Source organism: Nerophis lumbriciformis, linkage group LG37 (assembly GCF_033978685.3).
Source record: "Nerophis lumbriciformis linkage group LG37, RoL_Nlum_v2.1, whole genome shotgun sequence".
NCBI classification, from domain to species: domain Eukaryota; kingdom Metazoa; phylum Chordata; class Actinopteri; order Syngnathiformes; family Syngnathidae; genus Nerophis; species Nerophis lumbriciformis.
In genome coordinates, this window is record NC_084584.2 from 15,524,651 (window position 1) to 15,548,845 (window position 24,195).

Here is a 24,195-nt window from a genome sequence, read left to right on the forward strand (position 1 = left end):
AAAGACAGTAGTATAAGTCCATTTCAGACAGTTAATAATAAATAGGTTAGTATTTCTTATTTTATTTAATCAAACCTTTTCTAACATCCCACACTACAAAATAATAAAACTATGTACAATTTGTAGGGATGGGTACCGAATACGGTACATTTTTAGCACTGACCGAATCTCGCCAGTCCTAAAACGCTGACTCAAAAAACTCTCAAACTTTAGTAGGGCTGGAACTAACGATTAATTTCATAATCGATTAATCTGTCGATTATTACTTTGATTAATGGATTATTAATTGGATAAAAGAGACAAACTACATTTCTATCCTTTCCAGTATTTTACTGAATTAAAAAAAACAGCATACTGGCACCATACTTATTTTGATTATTGTTTCTCAGCTGTTTGTACATGTTGCAGTTTATAAATAAAGGTTTATAATTAAAAAACTAAATAAATAAATTTACAAAAAAAAAAATTAAAAAAAATTGCCTCTGCGCATGCGCATAGCATAGATCCAACGAATCGATGACTAAATTAATCGCCAACTATTTTTATAATCGATTTAATCGATTAGTTGTTGCAGCCCTAAACGTTAGTAAAGTCTGGTGTTACTTTTTCAAAATTGCAATAGCTGGACGCTACTATACATTGGCTTTAATATTGACATGCTATTGATTAGCATTAGTGATTTTACATGGCGATCTCAACACCTTCTTATTTGTTCATGAAAACTACAACCAAGATGCACGTTACAATCAAACAGGTGGTGCGTAATAAGTACAATCCTTACAGTATAACCACTTTTTGGGAACAACAATAAATAAAAAAACACACCATAACCTAGCATGGCATCTAACGTCTTGGACATTTAATTGAAACTTATTGCAAATGATAATGTGATGATAATAAAACAAGGTATAACAACTAGACAGCAATAATCATAATAAGCTAATTTTTAAATGATGCAATAAAAAAAAGATGTTATTTTCAAAATCAATTAATATTTATTAACACACACAAAATCACCTAAAATTGGTACCGTTGGGTACTGGTATCGATTCCCAGTTACCAGGAATTAGCACCGTATCAGTAAAATGTGAATGGTACCCATCTCTAATGATTTATGCTGATATGGTATCAACCCAATATCGGTATTGTATCGGAAGTAATACAAGTTGTCTCGGGACACACCTGTTACTCATTATACTTTGTCCTTATAAGTCATGAACATTATCATGTATCATGGCCACACACCTATACTTTCGGACATGCTCCTCTCCCGCGGCTCTTTGAGGGCCCCCCGGCCATCAGACAGAGACTTCCTCCTGTCCTTGTTGCACCACTTCCAGTCTGGGTGAGCTCGGAAGTGGGCCTCCTTCACCTGGAGGCAGACAGTCACATGATCACACAGACACGACTAACTTACAGGACTGTCTCAGAAAATTAGAATATTGTGATAAAGTTCTTTATTTTCTGTAATGCAATTAAAAAAACAAAAATGTCATACATTCTGGATTCATTACACATCAACTGAAATATTGCAAGCCTTTTATTATTTTAATATTGCTGATTATGGCATACAGTTTAAGAAAACTCAAAAATCCTATCTCAAAAAATTTGAATATTTCCTCAGACCAAGTAAAAAAAAGAATTTATAACAGCAAAACAAAATCAAACATTTGAAAATGTCAATTAATGCACTCAGTACTTGGTTGGGAATAATTTTGCACGGATTACTGCATCAATGCGGCGTGACATGGAGGCAATCAGCCTGTGACATTGCTGAGGTGTTATGGATGCCCAGGATGCTTCAATAGCAGCCTTTAGCTCATTTGTATTATTGGGTCTGGTGTCTTTCAGCTTCTTCTTCACAATACCCCACACATTCTCTATGGGGTTCAGGTCAGGGGAGTTGGCAGGCCAATCGAGGACAGTAATGCCATGGTCAGTACACCAGTTACTGGTGGTTTTGGCACTGCTGGATCATGCTAGAAAATGAAATCATCATCTACATAGAGCTTTTCAACAGACGGAAGCATGTAGTGCTCTAAAATCTCTTGGTACACAGCTGCATTGACTCTGGACTTGATGAAACACAGTGGACCAACACCAGCATCTGACATGGCTCCCCAAACCATTGCTGACTGTGGGAACTTCACACTGGATATCAAACAACTTGGATTTTGCTCCTCTCCAGCCTTCCTCCAGACTCTAGCGCCTTGACTTCCAAATGAAATACAAAACTTGCTTTCGTCTGAAAACAGGACTCTGGACCACTCTGCAACTGTCCAGTGTTTCTTTTCCATAGCCCAAGTCAGACACTTCTAGAGATTTTAGAGCACTACATGCTTCCATCTGTTGAAAAGCTCTATGGAGATGATGATTTAATTTTCCAGCATGATCTGGCACCTGCCCACAGTGCCAAAACCACCAGTAACTGGTGTACTGACCATGGCATTACTGTCCTCGATTGGCCTGCCAACACCCCTGACCTGAACCCCATAGAGAATTTGTGGGGTATTGTGAAGAAGAAGCTGAAAGACACCAGACCCAATAATGCAAATGAGCTAAAGGCTGCTATTGAAGCATCCTGGGCATCCATAACACCTCAGCAATGCCACAGGCTGATTGCCTCCATGCCACGCCGCATTGATGTAGTAATCCATGCAAAAGGATTCCCAACCAAGTACTGAGTGCATTAATTGACATTTTCAAATGTTTGATTTTGTTTTGCTGTCATAAATCTTTTTTTTTTTTACTTGGTCTGAGGAAATAATCTAATTTTTTTAGATAGGATTTTTTAGTTTTCTTAAACTGTATGTCATAATCAGCAATATTAAAATAATAAAAGGCCTGCAATATTTCAGTTGATGTGTAATGAATCCAGAATGTATGACATTTTTGTTTTTTTAATTGCATTACAGAAAATAAATAACTTTATCACAATATTCTAATTTTCTGAGACAGTCCTGTATAGGGCTGGACAGTTAATCAAACTTTGATTTCAATTATGGCTTCTCATGATTATGAAAACATAATAATCGGGAAAAAAACGATGAATGTGCACGCAAATTCCTGAGCTGTAATGGTGAAATGGATAAGTGAGCAAATGAGTGGAAAAAAGAGCATGTCCACTAGAAGTTTGGGATGTCAACATGATTGCTACTTTTTATTTGACACAGCGCTAATATGCCGAGTCAATTATCGTTAAATCCAACAAAAAAAATAAGACATTTGCGCAATCACGTAACCACGGACCGCGTCACATAATTGGCCAATAAAACAGAACCCGCTGTTCGGTGTAGACTATCAGTGAAATTGACATAAATGTGAGTGAAATTGTGAGGAGAAGGAAAAATAATACTGCTCATTCATCCCTGACGCACTCAACCACCCTGTCCTCAACTGAACAAGGTCGATACGGCCATTTGAAGCAGTGACGAAATGACAAAGTTAAAGCTAGCAAGAACAATCCATACACTTACAACACATCTTATCTGCTTGTGTTGTTGTGAACGACAGCAATCGCAACTTCACAGCCTCAAACTGTCTCTGTACTCGTCAAGCTGAGAACAGCATAGCACACTTACTCTTTTCACAGTAATCGCACCGTGCGCCACGTCTGGTCTGATTACACTAACAAAATAAAGGTTTCAAAAACGTACCTTACACACGCATATGTGCAACAATGTGCAAAGTTAAGACAAAATAATAAAAACATTTATAAAAAAAAATACTCAAGACCTGCTGTGACATCAACACATTGTTTTGTTCATGTAAATATTGTTTTATACCATATTGTGTACAGATTCCAAACTATAATGCAGTTGTTGTTGTATTTCCATTTTTCGGCATTATTCGATATTTTGATTGATGTCAGCCATTGTGGACCAAAGTGTTCTTTATTTTATTTTATTTTTTACTTCCTCTTATAACACAGTATCTACTGACATTTTTAATGTATAAAACATCATTATTTAGCAAAATGTACCATGTGTATGTTCAATTGTACAGGTTGCTATTCACTTATTTTGAAGCGTTTTTTTTCAATTTTTTTTTGTATGTTTCATGGTTTAAATTCAAATTAAAGTATACCAATGCTAAAATACTTGTCTCAAATGTTAGGTATATGTATTAACGTCAATTTGTGAGAGCAATTCTGTTTCCAGAATGAATGTAAATACATTTACAGGAAAAACCAGCTGCATAAGATTTTCGTTTTTTGTTGTAATTGCTATTTTTATACATTTATGGCTCTAAAAATAACCGCCAGGATATTTTGCGGAGAACTTTTAACCTAATGTCCACAATGGCATTGTCCATGCAAAAATGCAAAAATGCAAACAAAAAGAGTAGTGCCCAGACGTGGGAACAAAAATCACTTTCTAGCCACTTTTTCCTGGTACACCTTATGGCCTATTAAAGCACTTGATACATTTACAAAATTATTGTGACCTAAAATACTGGTCAAAATTGTCCAAAGATGTATTGCACCAAAAATTTTGAGAATTTCTGCATTTAATTACCAAATATTTCATAAAATGTTATTTGACACAAAAAGCACACGCTCTATGGTGGTCAAATAAGTGGAAAGCAAAACGGAAAAGTAGAATTTTATTTTATTTTATGTATTTTACTTGTTGGGGTTTATTCGTTTCTAATTTATTTGATTTTTTTTCTCTAAAATACAGTTGAGTTTTGGTGTTAGAGTAAATAGTCATGTTTTCAAATGGATGAATAATCGTGATAACAATATCAATCAAAACTAATTGTGATTATTATTTTTGCCATAATCGTCCAGTCCCACAAACTAACACTCTTTCGGGTTGCACTGGCTAAAAGAGTCCCATGAAACATGTTGAAATAAATGAAAAACAAAGATGGAGTCACACCTGGAAGGCTAAGTCGTGGTACTGCTGTTTCTCATTGGGTCCCAGGGCATACCACCACTCCCCCAGGATCTTGCTGACCGTCCTGTTGTCCTGGTTTGGATGTCGCTGGTGTACCAGGGCTCTGTGGCGCTTGCTGAAGATCATGAAGGCGTTCATGGGACGACGAATGTGGTCTTTCTCCCTCTGGGGGCGGTGGGAGAAGGTGAACTTGGGATTTTGTGCCCTTTCATGCGGGACTTACCTTCCTGTCTCCGTCCTTGGGCAGGGCGCTGAGGGACTGCGTGCGTCTCTTCACGGGGCCAGACGAGGGTGCCGGATCATTGGCGGCCGCCACACCAGGAGAGAAGCTGTAGTGCAAAATCCCTTTGGTTAGAGCACAGGTGTCATTAAGATCTGGCCCGCCACAACATTTTACGTGGCCCGCGAAAACATGGAAATCATATGCATCAATGAATCTTTTCTAACCAAAATCTATTCGTTCTTTCCGTTTAGACAGAAAAAAAATACATGTACTGCATGCAATTGTATATAATTTGTAACAAATATGATATTATTGTCATGATCCCTTGCCCGGATCATGTTTTGTTTACTTAGTTTGACTGCTTCAGTTCTGTTTTCCGCACACCTGGGTTTGTGTTATGGTTACCATGGGTGCTGATTAGTTTCACTTGCCTCTGATTAGTGTTCGGGATGCTCACCTGCTTCCAGGCACTAATCAGAGAGCTACTTATTCCTGTTTTTCGCCAAACTCGGTCTGGCTGTTTTGTTTGCTCCGTTACGTCATACTTGCCAACCCTCCTGGATTTTCCGGGAGACTCCCGAAATTCAGCACCTCTCCCGAAAACCTCCCGGAAGAAATTTTCTCCCGAAAATCTCCCGGAATTCAGCCGGAGCTGGAGGCCACGCCCCCTCCAGCTCCATGCGGACCTGAGTCCAGTGTGCGCACACAAGGAGACGAAGCAGAAGAACGAGACCATAGTCTAAGAGCGCAGGGGAGACACTTCTCCAGGGCCGATGTATGCTCGGGGCAACACCTTTCACCTTTCAGTGGGTCTCCATAGCGGACGACTTTAGGGTGAATGATGAGTCCAGCGATTAGTTGCAAATCTTGCTTTATTGATTGCTTGCACACAGCCAATCCAACACAAAACCAACTAGTCCCTCCCCGCACTCACGCAACCGCTCCCTCTCTTCTCTCGCCCACACACTCACTGACGTCACTCACCTCACATGCTGTCACCTATTAAAGGGCCACACACACACATACTCTACTCTCATAACACACAGTACAGTTAGTAGAACAACTGTGTTTTCATTACTGTGTATTTGATAGGTGCCATTGCCCCGGAATTGTATTGCATTGTACTTTCAAGTACAACAATGAGTAGATGAGTGTTATGTGTGTGTATATGTGTAAATAAATGAACACTGAAATTCAAGTATTTCTTTTATTTATATATATAATAAAATAAATAAATATATATATAGCTAGAATTCACTGAAAGTCAAGTATTTCATACATATATATATATATATATATATATACATATATGAATGAAATACTCAAGTTGGTGAATTCTAGCTGTAAATATACTCCTCCCCTCTTAACCACGCCCCCAACCACGCCCGACCACGCCCCCCACCTCCCGAAATCGGAGGTCTCAAGGTTGGCAAGTATGCGTTACGTTGATTATTTCTATGATTCTTGATTCCTGTTCATGTGCTAAGCTTTGCCGTAGCTCCCATGCTATTCTGTATTTTTCATGATTTATGGACAATAAATAATTTTCTTGCCTGCACCTTGCCTCCGGAGTTCCGTCTGCATCTTGGGAGAACGATCCGCGCAGTAAAATGCGCCCACGACGTAACAATTATCATACATTTATTTTCTTAAAATGAAAATAAATACTCAAATGTCTGATTGACTTATGTATGAATCTAATAATAATGTTCATTTTAATAATACAATTGTATTCACATTTGAAGGAATTTTTTGTAATAAAGAACTGTTAGTTTTGTATTTGTGTACAGCTCTACTAATGGACATTGGAGTGTTACTTTCAAAGGCAAAATTAAAGTATTGCTAGAAACATAATTTTATATGGGACTTTATTGTATTATATGTATAGTACATGTTACAAAAAGAAAAAAGCATTAAACACCACCAGAATTAGATATATTACAAGTCAAAGTGATGAAGCTTAGTGTTGGTGTAGCTAAACATTACCCTATAAGATGAAGGCAATTTCATTTTAATGATATTTGAAATGTATTCAATGTTTATAAATGAATATTTAAATATACTAAATGTAAAAAAGGGAATAAATATTCAAAATAAGATCATTAAATGAAATCTAGTTTGGTTACGCCATCAGGAGCGCAACACAAGGTTGTAAAAGTTTCAACTACAATTCTAAATAAGATGTCAAAAGCAAACTGAAATCAAATACACACAGCTTAAAGATTGATCAATACCTATTTAAATTTAGTAATACCGGTACATAAATATGATGATTTATCAATATAAAAGAAATATACCTGAACAGAACGCTCATGATGGTTACACCAAAAAGTAACGCTATGAATCGCGTTTTTCCAAGTTTTTGGGGCATTTTTATGCTATTTCCAAGCATCTCCTTTTTATTATCGTTGATTTTAAATGGTCAAACTAATGCATATTATATATGCATGCCCGAGTAAACAAAAAAAAAGTCATATTTATTTTGATTGTTACATTTTGAAGTACATTTGTGCAGGTGTGTGCGAATGTACCCATTACCAGAGCTGTACACATTTTGTAATATAGTAACAAATATTATATCAACATACAGTACAAACTTTTCTGTTCAAACAAAAAATAAATATCTGATTGGAGTATGATTTCAAAGCAAGTTATCCATAAAATGACAATTGATTTTAGAGTAAAATCAGTTGCCAACATTTTTTTTAATGTATTATTTTAAATTAAATACTAATTTTAGTATTTACAGTAATACACCCAAAAACCACAACCTTTGCTTTCACGATAAAAAAAACGGTCCCCTTTGTCGCCACAATTTTACTTTAAAAATTAGTGTAATAGTTTTTATATTTACAGTAACACACTATAAAAAACAACAACAAAAACCACAGATTTTACGGTAAAAAACTGTCCGCTCTGTCGCCAGAATTTTTACTTGAAAAAACAGTGGTACCATTTTTCCATTTACAGTAATATCCTCAAAAAAATATAAATTGTACAATAAAATTATGGCGACTGAGCTGCAAGTCTACATTTTATGTAAAAATAATGATCAAATGCATTTGCAAATGTATAATAATATAATGACGTGAATCCTTATACTTTTAAAAAGTTAAAAAGTTAAAGTACCAATGATAGTCACACACACACTAGGTGTGGCGAAATTATTCTCTGCATTTGACCCATCACCCTTGATCACCCCCTGGGAGGTGAGGGGAGCAGTGAGCAGCAGCAGTGGCCACGCCCGGGAATCATTTTTGGTGATTTAACCCCCAATTCCAACCCTTGATGCTCAGTGCCAAGCAGGGAGGTAATTGGTCCCATTTTTATAGTCTTTGGTATGACTCGGCCGGGGTTTGAACTCACGACCTACCGATCTCAGGGCGGACACTCTAACCATACTTTTATGATTGCAAGCAGCCCTCTGAGGGCAGCCATGACTCTGATGTGGCCCTCAATGAAGAGGAGTTTGACGCCCCTGCATTATAGCGTTATGGTCACATTTGCCGCCATTGTTCCCTATTACTCGGATGCAGAAGACTAAGCAGACACTACATTAGGTACCCCTAAACAATCAAAACACCCGTGGTTGCAGATGTACCTAATGTTGTGTCTGCGGTCGTGGTACGTCAACCCATGAACAACATGTCCAATACTGTATGCTAATGCTAAGCAGTGCAAATAGTTGACTTTGTGTATCCCTGTTAGCTCGCTGCCAAGAGCCAGAAGGCTTTCTTTTAGTCGGCAGCGGCCTTTGGAGAGCGTGGCGACCCTGAGATATTTCTTTAGAAAACAAAAGCGGCGCACTACGAGCCAGACAGGCTGTCTGAGTCAGCGTGAAAGAGCACAAACAGGGCCAGACGATGAAGAGCGCAATGAGTGAGCAGAGGCTATACGACGGTTTCAGACTACACGCCACATGGCGCCGTTTTAGTGGATTTTACAACACGGTGTGAGCGTAGCATCCTTGTAGGAAGTGGCACTCGCAAACACAAGTTTCATGAAGCTACACTACGGACTGAGACAAACACTGCTGCTTTTCCTCCCATTTGTGCACTTTTCACATGAGAGAATAGGTATGATCTGTTCCAGGGTCAAGCTGTTACCATCATAAAACCTGTATTAACATTGTTAACTGTCAAGTGCAAAAATAAGTTACCGGTAGTGGGATAGGGGTGTAACGGTACGTGAATTTGTATTGAACCATTTCAGTACGGGGGTTTCGGTTCGGTTCGGAGGTGTACGGAACGAGTTTCCACACGGACATATTAAGTAGCGTAGCGAACGTTGTGTAAACAATGCACACCGAGGCACAACACACGGCATGCTAGCAGCGACCGGGCTAGGACAACATAAAAGCCAGAGCTGGAAGACCCTCCTGCCTCGTTAAGATCTCCCGTTCGGGAACACTTTGGCTGCGCCTTGCGATACAACAATGGAGGACGGAGGTTTGCCGACATTGTTCAGCAGCAGTAGGGTATGCTTCTGCCAACACGTCAAACATGCTAACCCATTTGAAGCGTCACCACCCCCAAGTGAACATCGCTTCAACTAAGATAAAGACGAGCAAACAGCTCCCACCACATTCAAGCAGCCTCTCCTCGGCGAGTCAGGCAGGGCTAAAGCAATAACAAATGTTTTTATAGCAGCAGATTTAAGACCATATTGTTTTAAAAAATAGATTTTGACCCACCTCAATGGTGGAAGAACAATGAGCCCATATATCCTCTTACTGCCAAGTTAGCCAGACTGAGGGGGTGCAAAGAAAAGTTAATCTGAGGCTGAGTTGACTTGAAACTGTTTAATGTTGCACTTTTTATATGTAGAAATAAAGTTTTGTCGTTTTATTTAATCTGAGCAACAACTTGAGGCAGTTTAATGTTGATTAACGTGGACCCCGACTTAAACAAGTTGAAGAACTTATTGGGGTGTTACCATTTAGTGGTCAATTGTACGGAATATGTACTGTACTGTGCAATCTTCTAATAAAAGTCTCAATCAATCAATCAAAAAAAGCACTTTATATGTAGAACGGTTTTGTTTAGAAACCATTCTGAGCCTTATCTTATTTAGTTTTTATTTTATATATGTTGAGCACATTAACCCTGGCAATGGACCCTGTGTGTATATGTATGTTATGCCATTGTTTACAAATTTGGTAAATAAATAACCAAAAAATTTCTATTTTGTTATTTTTTTACTGCACCGAAAATGAACCGAACCGTGACCTCTAAACCGAGGTACGTACCGAACCGGAATTTTTGTATACCGTTACACCCCTAGGGAATGGGTACAATTTGGTTCTTTTATAGGTACCGACCTAAATCTGTCTGCATCATCAGGTACCAATTCACGTAAAATCAAGCGGTGCCATATTTCGTTTGTTGCATTTGACGTCACTCCGCTCCAGCAAACAGGCGGACCCCCTCGGGGTAACATTGGAATTTTTCATGCCAACAAAGGCGGCATGGCATGCCTGATAGAAAACACTCAAAAGTAAAAGTATCCACTTTCCATGCAATTTTTATTGAATATGCCATATACATGCTACTTACTGATCAGCATTAGCGATTCTACTTGGCGATTTCAAAACCTCTAAATCTGTTAATGAAGACTAGTGAAGTGCGATACCACTGATTTTATTTCCGATCTCATACCGAGAAAAATTCAGGCTGGTGTTGGTGATATCGACCCGATACTTTGTGCAAATATATAAAATTTGTCTGTTTAAATTTAAAAAGTAGCGTCCTTTCCCAAATGTTGCCGCTCTTTGTGAATCATCATCAAACGACACAAAATCACGGCAAAACAAAAGATGGCATTATTCTGCACACGTTATATCTTATTTATTAACAGCGTTTAGATAACAATTATTTAGTTACCTTACACTGTGTTGCTGTTAATGATATACATGATCTCAAATAACTAAAATATCAAAGGTATGGATATTTTGATTACAGAATCGATATTAGAGCCTAAAGATCTGGTATTGGCGGCACTGATATTTCAGTATCGATCCGCACATCACTAATGAGAACTACAGCAAAGATTTACGTTACAATCAAACAGCTGGTGTGTAATAAGTACAATACAGTACAAACACTTTGTAGGACTAAACAAAAGACAGGACTGGCACATTTAATATAAAGGCAAAGACTACTTTCTGACTATGGCAACACACCTCGGGCAAACTGAAATAATGCACTTTTGCAAATGAGAGTGTAAAAAAACTGGACAGCTCAGTTATCATTACCAGCTGATTGTTAAATGTTAAATAAAAATGGTTCTATTATTAAACAAATGAACCTTTATTACTGTACAAAAGACTGTCTCTGTAGTGTTTGTTTTCTTTTTGAGTCATTGGGTTGCTTGGTTGTATGTAGTTCACTTTTACGACACTGGAGGGGGCATTGAACGCATCATTGCATCAACAAGCTGTGGAAGTTACAGTGAACATCATAGTTTATTGTTTAATTGGCAGTGTGAGTCAATACAGAGTGGGTTACTTTATATACACTTTAATTTCACTAGCTATGTGCTTACAACTTTATTGTTACTCATTTTTTTAGTTTTATTGTAGTCTTGGGGCTGTTTGGCATCAAGTTCACAAGCTTATTGCTAGCTTAACATCATACTCTGGTTGGGGCCTATTTGTGGCACTGGAATCAGGACAATTGGGGCTGGAATGTTTAATTTCTGTGCATTTATGTGCAACTAAGTGATATATATTTCAACAGCCTATATTTTATTGCATTGTGGTTACTTTTAGTTGATTTGCTAGAATGATTGTTTGCATTTATTTTGTATTGAAAAACCACATACACACGCAAGTTTTCAATAGACTATTCAAACTATAAATCTGGACTTGGACATGCCATTATTTCTACTGCACTCATCTGAACGCATGATTGCTGTCCTGACTCGGGATGTAAATCTCTTTGTGGTGGACAATTCGATTCGCATCTCGATACATGGGTTACAATTTATTTATAAAACAGAACGATTCATTGTAGTTTGATTTAGTGTATAAACGATTCAATTTAGTGTATGAACGATTCAATAAGATTGGACACGGTGTATGAACGATTCGATGGTTAACATTTGTTGATGGACACATTCTTTTTTTACAGCACAAACAAACATAAGCATTCCTTCCTGTGCATACGCTACTCCTCATGTTAAAGGATAAATAGTTAGGACCTTGGCACCAAGCGCTTAGACTAAATCTGTCCAAGCTAAGTCTGAGCATGAACTGATGAAAACTACTTGGATGAGAGGCCAAACATATTCTAAGAAAACTATCAGTTAAATGTCATGACAATAGCAATAATTTCATGGTAGATAACACCCATAGGCACACTCATCTTCAAGTATAAACAAACCACATTCTATAAATGTGACATGCTTCCAGTATGTTCTAATTTCTAAAACACAACATATATCTCCAAAGATTAGGGCCGATATTATCGGCCGATAAATGCGTTAAAATGTAATATCGGAAATTATCGGTATCGTTTTTTTTATTATCGGTATGTTTTTTTTTTTTTTGTTCTTTTTTTTTTATTTATTTATTTTTTATTAAATCAACATAAAAAACACAAGATACACTTACAATTAGTGCACCAACCCAAAAAACCTTCCTAACCCATTTATACTCATTCACACAAAAGGGTTGTTTCTTTCTGTTATTAATATTCTGGTTCCTACATTATATATCAATATATATCAATACAGTCTGCAAGGGATACAGTCCGTAAGCACACATGATTGTCCGTGCTGCTGGTCCACTAATAGTACTAACCTTTAACAGTTAATTTTACTAATTTTCATGAATTACTAGTTTCTATGTAACTGTTTTTATATTGTTTTACTTCCTTTTTTATTCAAGAAAATGTTTTTAATTTATTTATCTTATTTTATTAATTTTTTTAAAAAGTACCTTATTTTCACCATACCTGGTTGTCCAAATTAGGCATACTAATGTGTTAATTCCACGACTGTATATATCGGTATCCGTTGATATCGGTATCGGTAATTAAAGAGTTGGACAATATCTGAATATCGGCAAAAAGCCATTATCGGACATCCCTACCAAAGATGTTAAATAAAGTAAAAAGACAAACACATGTCATACATATTTATTTTCCACTAGTCAAATCAAGTTTTAGCCTATGGGTAGATTGGGGGGTGGGACTTCCGGGACAAGGGTGGGAAGTGTTGTAGAGTTGAAAGGGGAAAAGAAAGTTGCCGGAAAAGAGAGCGAGACACTGAGATTCAACCTGTTGTACATAGGACTGGGCGATATATCGAGTATATCGATATACTCGATATATCGCGGGTTTGTCTCTGTGCGATATGGAAAATGACTATATCGCGATATTCGAGTATATGTTCTCACACAGTTGCTTTTAGCTGCGGGCATTACACTACATGCATTCCCCACTCTTTCTTGTCTTTGCTTCTCACAGAGACATAAACAAGCACACCTTCTTACATACGTCACGCGTGCAACGTCACACGCCCTCCCCGAGCAGAGAGGTAGCTACATGGGTCTAGCTCTGTCCTATCTTGTCGATTGTATTGTACCATATGTCCCGGCAAGAAATCTGCGTTCAAAGAACTCCGGCTTATTAGTGATTCCCAGAGCCCCAAAAAAGTCTGCGGACTATAGAGCGTTTTCTATTGGGGCTCCAGTACTATGGAATGCCCTCCCGGTAACAATTAGAGATGCTACCTCAGTAGAAGCATTTAAGTCCCATCTTAAAACTCATTTGTATACTCTAGCCTTTAAATAGACCCCCCTTTTAGACCAGTTGATCTGCCGTTTCTTTTCTTTTCTCCTCTGCTCCCCTCTCCCTTGTGGAGGGTGGGGGGGCACAGGTCCGGTGGCCATGGATGAAGTGCTGGCTGTCCAGAGTCGGGACCCGGGGTGGACCGCTCGCCTGTGCATCGGTTGGGAACATCTCTGCGCTGCTGACCCGTCTCCGCTCGGGATGGTGTCCTGCTGGCCCCACTATGGACTGGACTCTTACTGTCATGTTGGATCCACTATGGACTGGACTCTCACAATATTATGTCAGACCCACTCGACATCCATTGCATTCGGTCTCCCCTAGAGGGGGGGGGGGTTACCCAAATATGCGGTCCTCTCCAAGGTTTCTCATAGTCATTCACATTGACGTCCCACTGGGGTGAGTTTTTCCTTGCCCTTATGTGGGCTCTGTACCAAGGATGTCGTTGTGGCTTGTGCAGCCCTTTGAGACACTTGTGATTTAGGGCTATATAAATAAACATTGATTGATTGATTGATTGATTAGCTGTGATGCTAACGGTGTGTTGTGAGTGGTAATACAAGAGAGAGAAGGTGCGAATCTGGTAACAAATGGAGGAAGAATTAATTCCCAAGAAAAACAGCACTGGGTCCATCGTCTGGCGGTGGTTTGGCTTCAAGCGGGAATATGTTGAACAATTATGCGGCAAAAGCGTTGCTACAAAAAGTAGCACCACTGCTATTTTGTAGCATCATTTGAAAAGTCACCCGCTAGAGAATGAAGAGTGCTTGAAACTAGGGATGTCCGATAATGGCTTTTTGCCGATATCCGATATTGTCCAACTCTTTAATTACCGATACCGATATCAACCGATACTGATATCAACCGATATATACAGTCGTGGAATTAACACATTATTATGCCTAATTTGGACAACCAGGTATGGTGAAGATAAGGTCCTTTTAAAAAAAACTAATAAAATAAGATAAATAAATTAAAAACATTTTCTTGAATAAAAAAGAAAGCAACACAATATAAAAACAGTTACATTGAAACTAGTAATTAATGAAAATGAGTCAAATTAACTGTTAAAGGTTAGTACTATTAGTGGACCAGCAGCACGCACAATCATGTGTGCTTACGGACTGTATCCCTTGCAGACTGTATTGATATATATTGATATATAATGTAGGAACCAGAATATTAATAACAGAAAGAAACAACCCTTTTGTGTGAATAAGTGTAAATGGGGGAGGAAGGTTTTTTGGGTTGGTGCACTAATTGTAAGTGTATCTTGTGTTTTTTATGTTGATTTAATTAAAAAAAAACAAAAAACAAAAACAAAAACATACTGATAATAAAAAAAACGATACCGATAATTTCCGATATTACATTTTAACGCATTTATCGGCCGATAATATCGGCAGTCCGATATTATCGGACATCTCTACTTGAAACTGCATGTCAACATCTCCGTTCGGTGCCACACCCAAAAAATACCGAAGCAACGATTTCCAGATCAACACTGTATGAAAAAAATAGTCAACAACAGAAGGAGATAACATCCGCAGGAACCTACCACAGAACGAAGGACATACACTATTTGATTTCCTATTATGCAGCTCATTTTTATTTGACAGTTATTGAAATATCTTGTGTGACATCATGCACAAAAGTGCACTTTGTTTGTTTTTAACTATTGTAGTGGCGTTCTGTAGAAAAAGTTACTTTAATTTAGTGTTGTTTTGATATGTCATCTTAGTGACATCATGCACAAAAGTGCACTCATAGCTTGTTTTAAAATGTCTCTGACAATCTTGCACTTTCTGTTTTGAAATGTCATGAATGTTTGTGCCACTGCTTAATAACTGTTTAATAAATACACTTTTGCTCAATTGACTTAGTCGTGATTTCCCTCTCTGCATGAAAGTTTAAAAGTAGCATATATTAATGCAGTATGAAGAAGAATGTTTTAATGTAGACACATAGAATCATCATACTGCTGTGATTATATGCATCAAGTGTTCATTCAAGGCTAAGGCAAAATATTGCAATATATATCGTGTATCGTGACATGGCCCAAAATATCGAGATATTAATAAAAGGCCATATCGCCCAGCCCTAGCTGTACGAGAACGTTGCATTTTGTGTCTGTGTGCGCTATTCGGTCGGATGTTATAATATTGACGGACGACACAGCACGGAGATGGGCCTCAGTGTTGACATTACGTACCTTGTGGATAAATATTTGGCGAGCAGCCGTGACTTTCGCGTTCTTTTAAAGATAAACTGATTGCTGGTCTCGCGCGACACCCAGACCATGTATCTACGTATAGTATGTTTGTCTCCAACACTGGGTATAACCCAGTGACGTGCGGTCACTAGAGGCAGGTGAGGCATGGAAAGAAAAAAAATGTAAAAAGAAAAAAAATTTAATTAAATTGTTATATGTATCCAGTGATTATACTATAAAGTTATTTTCCATTTAACTTCACCAGTTTTAGATTATTTTTATTCAAAATCGCTGAATTTTCACATTTGCCGTTCAAATACTGAGAAGAGACGGTGCGGTGAACAGCAGCCAGTTGAGGCACGTCACTCATTTGTGCCTCAACATGGATTCCGGACTCGGCTAACTGCTGGCCTGCTGTGCAGTGAGACTGTATTGCTATATGAATTATATTGTACATTTCCATAGTTTAGTTAGCTGAGGTATATAATGTACAGTGTATTTTGTCAACAACTGTATGTGTGTTAAGTATTTCTTGTGCTGAGCGATCATAAAACTGCTGCGAAGACGCACTGGCTGAGGCTCGCGTAACCCCGCCTCCTGGCACCTCCGCCGCAGACTGCACCCCCCGACAGGAGCACCACACCAACCAAAGCCCACACCCAAACCCTCCACGTGCAAGACCGAATCCACCCAAAAAAAGTCACTTAACAAGAAGCCAAACAGTGCAAAAACAACATTGCTCGCGCCGGAGGAGCCATGAACGACTGCAGGGACACAACATTAGGTACACCTGCAGACTGCAGCACGGATTTCATATTTCATTCATTCACAACTCCTCCAACACCAACACCACTGTTCCCGCACTTATAAGTAAAGGTAAGACCATAATAACGTTTTTTTTTATTAGATGTGCTTTTTTGTGTGCTACAGTTTGTATGTGTAAAGTTAAAGTTAAGTTAAAGTACCAATGATTGTCACACACACACTAGGTGTGATGAAATTTGTCCTCTGCATTTGACCCATCCCCTTGATCACCTCCTGGGAGGTGAGGGGAGCAGTGGGCAGCAGTGGCGCCGCGCCCGGAAATAATTGTTGGTGATTTAACCCCCAATTCCAACCCTTGATGCTGAGTGCCAAGCAGGGAAGAATGCTGGTATGAGCTTTTAAACATAACCCGTTAACTGCTGCCAATCAAATGGTGAATAAGATACTCTTTAGGGTTCATATGTTTGTAAATCTGACTGTGATGAAGTCAGTGCCTCACCAGTCATGAACCTCACCGCATGTCACTGGTATAACCTGTATGTCACTGACGAAAAACTTTTAGATTCATTGTTAAATCCTCCTAATAACCAGATGAGAGGCATGATTTATAGTCTAGAATAACTTTGACAAGCTGAGACGCGATGCACCAGTAGCTGAACAGCAGCAAAAAAGACATTGCAGGCTCAATGCTGCGGCACAAGCTTCTTCTCTTTACAGTTTTACGGCAGTTTGCATCCATATATGCTGCATTACTGCCATCTTTAGTTTCATTTTATAATTACATTTAAGTCTGTGCAGCATAAACTATAGTTAGCTCTCGGTTATCAATGATAAAATACGTTGTCTGCGTTGGCGCTTATAACAACAACATTACTAGTATTTGGTCAAGATTCAGGTCTCGTGATGTAAATACAGTATTGTTTGCAGTTATTTAGAGAGTTTTGTGGGCAAAATAGAGAGCCCTCATAGACTCCATTGTTAGCGGACTTTTTATGTTTTTTTTTTTACAACTTAGAATGCGTAAAAAAACAAAAATGTGTGTTCATGTGTGATATAGGGATTGTAAATGATAGACAGCATATCTCTTTCTACATGTCTTTCCCATTTTTGTCTATTTCCAGCATGACTGATCTGACAACATGGTCAGAGTGCAGAAGCGTTACTACTGTGACGTCAGTCTCCGGAAAAAGCCGAAGGTATTCGGAGCGCAATATTCAAAATGGATGACTGAATTTGTGGCATTTTGTGATTGGACAATGGATACAATGAAACACAACTAAGCATATAAAGTCAACTTGTTTCTCCACTCTACTGGTACTTTAAAGATGTGTTTACACTCGATTGAGGGGCCTGTAACCGGCCACTTCTCGAACCGGATATCCGGTCACATTGGTTTATCATTAACAACCCTAGTCCTGACCCGAGGCTCTAAAGCAGGGGTCCCCAAACTTTTTGACTCGGGGGCTGCATTGGGTTAAAAAAAACTGGAAAGGACATATTTAAAGTTAAAGTTAAAGTTAAAGTACCAATGATTGTCACACACACACTAGGTGTGGTGAAAATTTTCCTCTGCATTTGACCCATCCCCTTGGTCACCCCCTGGGAGGTGAGGGGAGCAGTGGGCAGCAGCCCGGGAATCATTTTTGGTGATTTAACCCCCAATTCCAATCCTTGATGCTGAGTGCCAAGCAGGGAGGTAATGGGTCCCTTTTTTATAGTCTTTGGTATGACTCGGCTGGGGTTTGAACTCACAACCTACCGATCTCAGGGCGGACACTCTAACCACTAGGCCACTGAGTAGGTTAAAAAATAAAATAAATAAATAAATACAATTTTTATTTTGGGACTTCCCACGGGCCGGATTTTGGATGCTGGTGGACCGTATCTGGCCCGTGGGCCGTAGTTTAGGTACCCCTGCCCTAAAGTGATTGCTAACCCATAAAAAAAAACAGTCATAGTTGTCACTACAATTATCACATGAACACACACAAAAGTATTGAAAATTGCCACTGTTTAGTACAGTATCGATTCCCAGGTACCAGGAATTGGTACCATATCGGTTCAAATGTGAAAGATACCCGTTACTAAGACTTAGTTGTAAAATATGTCATGGACACGTGAGAGTTTAATACTTTGAATGGCACTTCACTTTCTGAGTAGAGTACATTACAGAGTTATACACATACTTGCCAACCTCCGATTTCGGGAGGTGGGGGGCGTGGCCGGGGGTGGGGCAGGTGCGTGGTTGGGGGCGGGGGGCGTGGTTAAGAGGGGAGGAATATATTTACAGCTAGAATTCACCAAGTCAAGTATTTCATATATATATATATATATGTGTATATATATATATATATCCTGAAAATATGCAAACAAAACTGTGTTTAGATAATTGATACTTCAAACTTGCATAAATAAATCTTAAGGAATATAACATAACTTGGCTTCTGAGAGCTTCAAAATGTAATGAATAAAATGCTAAAGTTGTTGATAAACAAGCAAATATTTTAATAATTAAATATGGTCATTTGAAATGAATTATGATTATTTAAAATTAATCATTTCAAATATGTTTATTTTAATGTATAATTCTATGGCTGGATGTAATAAGGAGTCAGAAAAAATACAAATAAAAATACAATTAATTTGGATGTTTTTAGCAAAATATAGTAAAAATGTATTTAGTTTAGTTTTTTTTAATTAATAAATATATTTATTTTTAGGTAAGATAAACATAATAATAAAATGTATCTCTAGTCTGGATGATTTAGTTCTTGTCACCCTGTTGTCCTCCCGTCTCTTCTCCAAGGATGGCTCCATGAGCTGGGCAAACGCCTGGAGATGCCCTACGTCAACAACACGGTCGGCGGCCCGTCGGTGCAAAGCTCGTACACCGCCGCCCTCTACTTCACCCTTGGCAGCCTGACCAGTGTCGGTTTTGGCAACGTGTGCGCCAACACGGATACCGAGAAGAACTTCTCCATCTGCACCATGTTAATCGGCGGTATGCTGGACGCCTCGTATGGAATAATGTGATTGGGCAGGCACGCTGTTTATATCGTGGGAAAGCGGACGTGAAAAAAGGCTGTCCTCACTCAGGTCCGCATGGAGCTGGAGGGGGCGTGGCCTCCAGCTCCGTCTGAAAATCGGGAGATTTTCGGGAGAATATTTGTCCCGGGAGGTTTTCGGGAGAGGCGCTGAATTTCGGGAGTCTCCCGGAAAATTTGGGAGGGTTGGCAAGTATGGTTATACACGTTAATGAATACGTTCATAGTCACTATCTAGCACAAGTTGGCTAACTGCAAGTAGTGTTGCTATACATGTCTGACACGCTGACGGCATCTACGTTTTCTACTCACGGGTCGTCCGTGTCGCTCTCTGTCTCGCTGTCGGCCCCGCCTCTCTCTGTGTGAGGGTTGTCGTTGGTGGGAGGCGCGCGTGACGGGGATCGCCTCTCCGGGTCCGGTGGGCGAGGACGCCCATCGCTCACCGGGGCCACGCCGCACAGAGGCTCTGAAAGCAAACGCATGTCGCTGAAAGCCTCGTCGTTGCCCCCTTGAGGAATGAAGTGGTACTACTAAATGCCAAAAGGGGCCCCAAAGAGAAGCTATTTGAACATGAGTAATCCCACTTTTTGCCTCTCATCATCTTCATCACTGGAGTGAATAAACAGACTGCGATATTCCAAGTGCGAATGCAAACAGTGCTGAGTTGCAATGTTTCGGGACACGCTGACATGGCCGCCAGCTTGCACAACATGTGTACTTTTGGCTGCCGTTCTGTTCCACACACAAGCACTGCTTGATCAAATCTGCACAAATGCTCATTGGACATGTTATGTGCAATGCATGAAATATACATGCAAATATGTCTATTATTGCACTTTATGATAATGTCATCACAATTTTACTAAACGCTCCTGATATTATTTCAATGTTGCACTTTTTTTTTTTTTTTTACCTTGGCTCTGATTGACAAACTGCTGGCCGTCGGCGGGCTGGGCGGCCGCTCCTGGTTGGCTGGGCTCCAGGAAAGGGACGAGCGAGTGCCAAGGGAACACTGGCACAGAACGAGGCTCCACGTTGGTCCACACTGTGTTTGCATGGACAGAGAGAGGACAGCAGGGGGAAAGGGAGCGGTCAGCATGTTTGTCCATGTCAGTGAAGATAGAAGCCTGACTTCTGACCCCGCTACACTGCTGAAGACAGAGTTACATTCAAACCCCGTTTCCATATGAGTTGGGAAATTGTGTTAGATGTAAATATAAACGAAATACAATGATTTGCAAATCCCTTTCAACCCATATTCAGTTGAATGCACTACAAAGACAAGATATTTGGTGTTCAAACTCATAAACTTTTTTTTTTTTTTTGCAAATAATAATTAACTTAAAATTTCATGGCTGCAACACGTGCCAAAGTAGTTGAGAAAGGGCATGTTCACCACTGTGTTACATGGCCTTTCCTTTTAACAACACTCAGTAAACGTTTGGGAACTAAGGAGACACATTTTTGAAGCTTCTCAGGTGGAATTCTTTCCCATTCTTGCTTGATGTACAGCTTAAGTTGTTCAACAGTCCGGGGGTCTCCGTTGTGGTATTTTAGGCTTCATAATGCGCCACACATTTTCAATGGGAGACAGGTCTGGACTACAGGAAGGCCAGTCTAGTACCCACACTCTTTTACTATGAAGCCACGTTGATGTAACACGTGACTTGGCATTGTCTTGCTGAAATAAGCAGGGGCGTCCATGGTAACGTTGCTTGGATGGCAACATATGTTGCTCCAAAACCTGTATGTACCTTTCAGCATTAATGGCGCCTTCACAGATGTGTAAGTTACCCATGTCTTGGCCACTGATACACCCCCATACCATCACAGATGCTGGTTTTTCAACTTTGTGCCTATAACAATCCGGATGTTTTTTTTCTTCTTTGGTCCGGAAGACACGACGTCCACAGTTTCCAAAAACAATTTGAAATGTGGACTTGTCAGACCACAGAACACTTTTCCACTTTGTATCAGTCCATCTTAGATGAGCTCAGGCCCAGCGAAGCTGACGGCGTTTCTGGGTGTTGTTGATAAACGGTTTTCGCCTTGCATAGGAGAGTTTTAACTTGCACTTACAGAAGTAGCGACCAACTGTAGTTACTGACAGTGGTTTTCTGAAGTGTTCCTGAGCCCATGTGGTGATATCCTTTATACACTGATGTCGCTTGTTGATGCAGTACAGCCTGAGGGATCGAAGGTCACAGGCTTAGCTGCTTACGTGCAGTGATTTCTCCAGATTCTCTGAACCCTTTGATGATATTACGGACCGTAGATGGTGAAATCCCTCAATCCCTTGCAATAGCTGGTTGAGAAAGGTTTTTCTTAAACTGTTCAACATTTTGCTCACGCATTTGTTGACAAAGTGGTGACCCTCGCCCCATCCTTGTTTGTGAATGACTGAGCATTTCATGGAATCTACTTTTATACCCAATCATGGCACCCACCTGTTCCCAATTTGCCTGTTCACCTGTGGGATGTTCCAAATAAGTGTTTGATGAGCATTCCTCAACTTTATCAGTATTTATTGCCACCTTTCCCAACTTCTTTGTCATGTGTTGCTGGCATCAAATTCTAAAGTTAATGATTATTTAAAAAAAAAAAAATGTTTATCAGTTTGAACATCAAATATGTTGTCTTTGTAGCATATTCAACTGAATATGGGTTGAAAAGGATTTGCAAATCATTGTATTCCGTTTATATTTACATCTAACACAATTTCCCAACTCATATGGAAACGGGGTTTGTACATTCAAAGCTTTTTAACACATAATAATGGGACTGTCTGTGAATGGGGCGGGTCATTACAACTCTGTACTATGACTGGGGGATAAACAATATCAGTATATATCGCAATAGACACGTAATTGTAATCGGCCGGGGTTTGAACTCACAACCTACCGACGTCAGGGCGGACACTCTAACCACTAGGCCACTGAGTACATCCTGAGTCCTGAGTACTGAATACATCCTGAAGTGCAATTTGTTCTTCAGTTGGAAAAAATGGGCCAAGTGTTTTTTTTTTTTTTGTGACTTTCCAAGACATTCGATATACTAGCTCAATGGATTTTAATTTAAAGCCAAAATATTCCCAAACCAAACATTTGGCTTTGGAATCATACTTTTCCCTCCTAATTTGTGTTATTTTGCGGTGCTTCTCACTAGCGGGTATCGCGACTAGCGAGGCTCTGTCGCTAGCGTTTCGGCCCCCGCCCACCAGGACAAAGATTGCGGATGACTGACAAGAGGGTTCACTCCATGAATTTCATTCGACTATTGCAGAGGTATCAAAGTCGTTTTCACTAAGGGCCATTATGTTTGGCCCTAGAGGGTTGCTTCTAACAGTGAATACTATTATTACTCAATTGTTTTATGCATTTTATTAGTAGATGTTTTAAAAACTAAAAGGTAAAAAAAAAAAAGGTAAATTGCAATAATTTCATGTCAAAATGTTGTGTATTTTACAGTAATTGGAAAAACAGTACTGCTGTTTTTATGGTAAAAAAAAAGGTAGCTCAGTTGCCAGAATTTTACTGTAAAATTTACATTTGTTTTTTTTACTGTAAATAAAAAAAACTGCAATTTTACAGTAAAATTTGTGGCCCCTGAGCTGCCAGTTTGTTTGTTTGTTTTTTACCGCAAATCAACAACTAGATTTTTTGGTGTATAACGGCACCACAGTTTATTACAGTAAAAATAAAGTACTGATTTTTTCATTTAGAGATAAATACTGTAAAAAACACAGTCAATTTCACAATTTTACCATTAAATCTATTGCTACTTTTACATTGCACAATTTAATGGATAACTTGCTTTGAAATTATTATTATTAGTATTTATTTGTATTTCAAAAATGGTTTGAATGTTTGATCATATATTTTTGCATAATTAGACAATATTTAAGTTAACATAATTTGTGATTACATGGAGTACTTTTTTTTTCTTTCTCCCAAAATAGAAAGAAAGAATACATTTAGCAAAAAAAAGTTACATTACTTTATTGATACATATTATTTCCAGACTTTTGAGGGCCAAATAAAATGAAGTGGCGGGCCACATCTGGCCCCCACGGGCCTTGAGTTTGACACCTGTGGACTATTGGAAAAACACGCTCAGGTGCAGAGAGCGATGCACAGAGGGAACCCTCTTGCGCCCTGTTTGGAAGCCAGGGACGAAGAAAACAAACGCACACGGACATGCCAATTTATTAATGACGGCAAAGATGTATTATTGTTCGATTTATTGACCTCCTCAGAGT

General features: G+C 39.1%; 1 protein-coding gene across 4 annotated transcripts in view; it reads right to left on the reverse strand.

Annotated features, from left to right (window-relative positions):
- cica (capicua transcriptional repressor a) overlaps positions 1–24,195 on the reverse strand; it is a 132,551-nt gene that overhangs the window by 32,357 nt on the left and 75,999 nt on the right. For all 4 annotated transcript variants that reach the window (XM_061930988.1, XM_061930990.1, XM_061930989.1 and 1 more), the window contains exons 4-8: positions 20,851–20,982; positions 20,250–20,403; positions 5,125–5,230; positions 4,884–5,066; positions 1,246–1,372 (exon numbers count right to left, since the gene is read on the reverse strand). In XM_061930988.1, the coding sequence (XP_061786972.1) occupies positions 1,246–1,372; positions 4,884–5,066; positions 5,125–5,230; positions 20,250–20,403; positions 20,851–20,982 (702 nt within the window). The remainder of the gene's footprint in view (positions 1–1,245; positions 1,373–4,883; positions 5,067–5,124; positions 5,231–20,249; positions 20,404–20,850; positions 20,983–24,195) is intronic.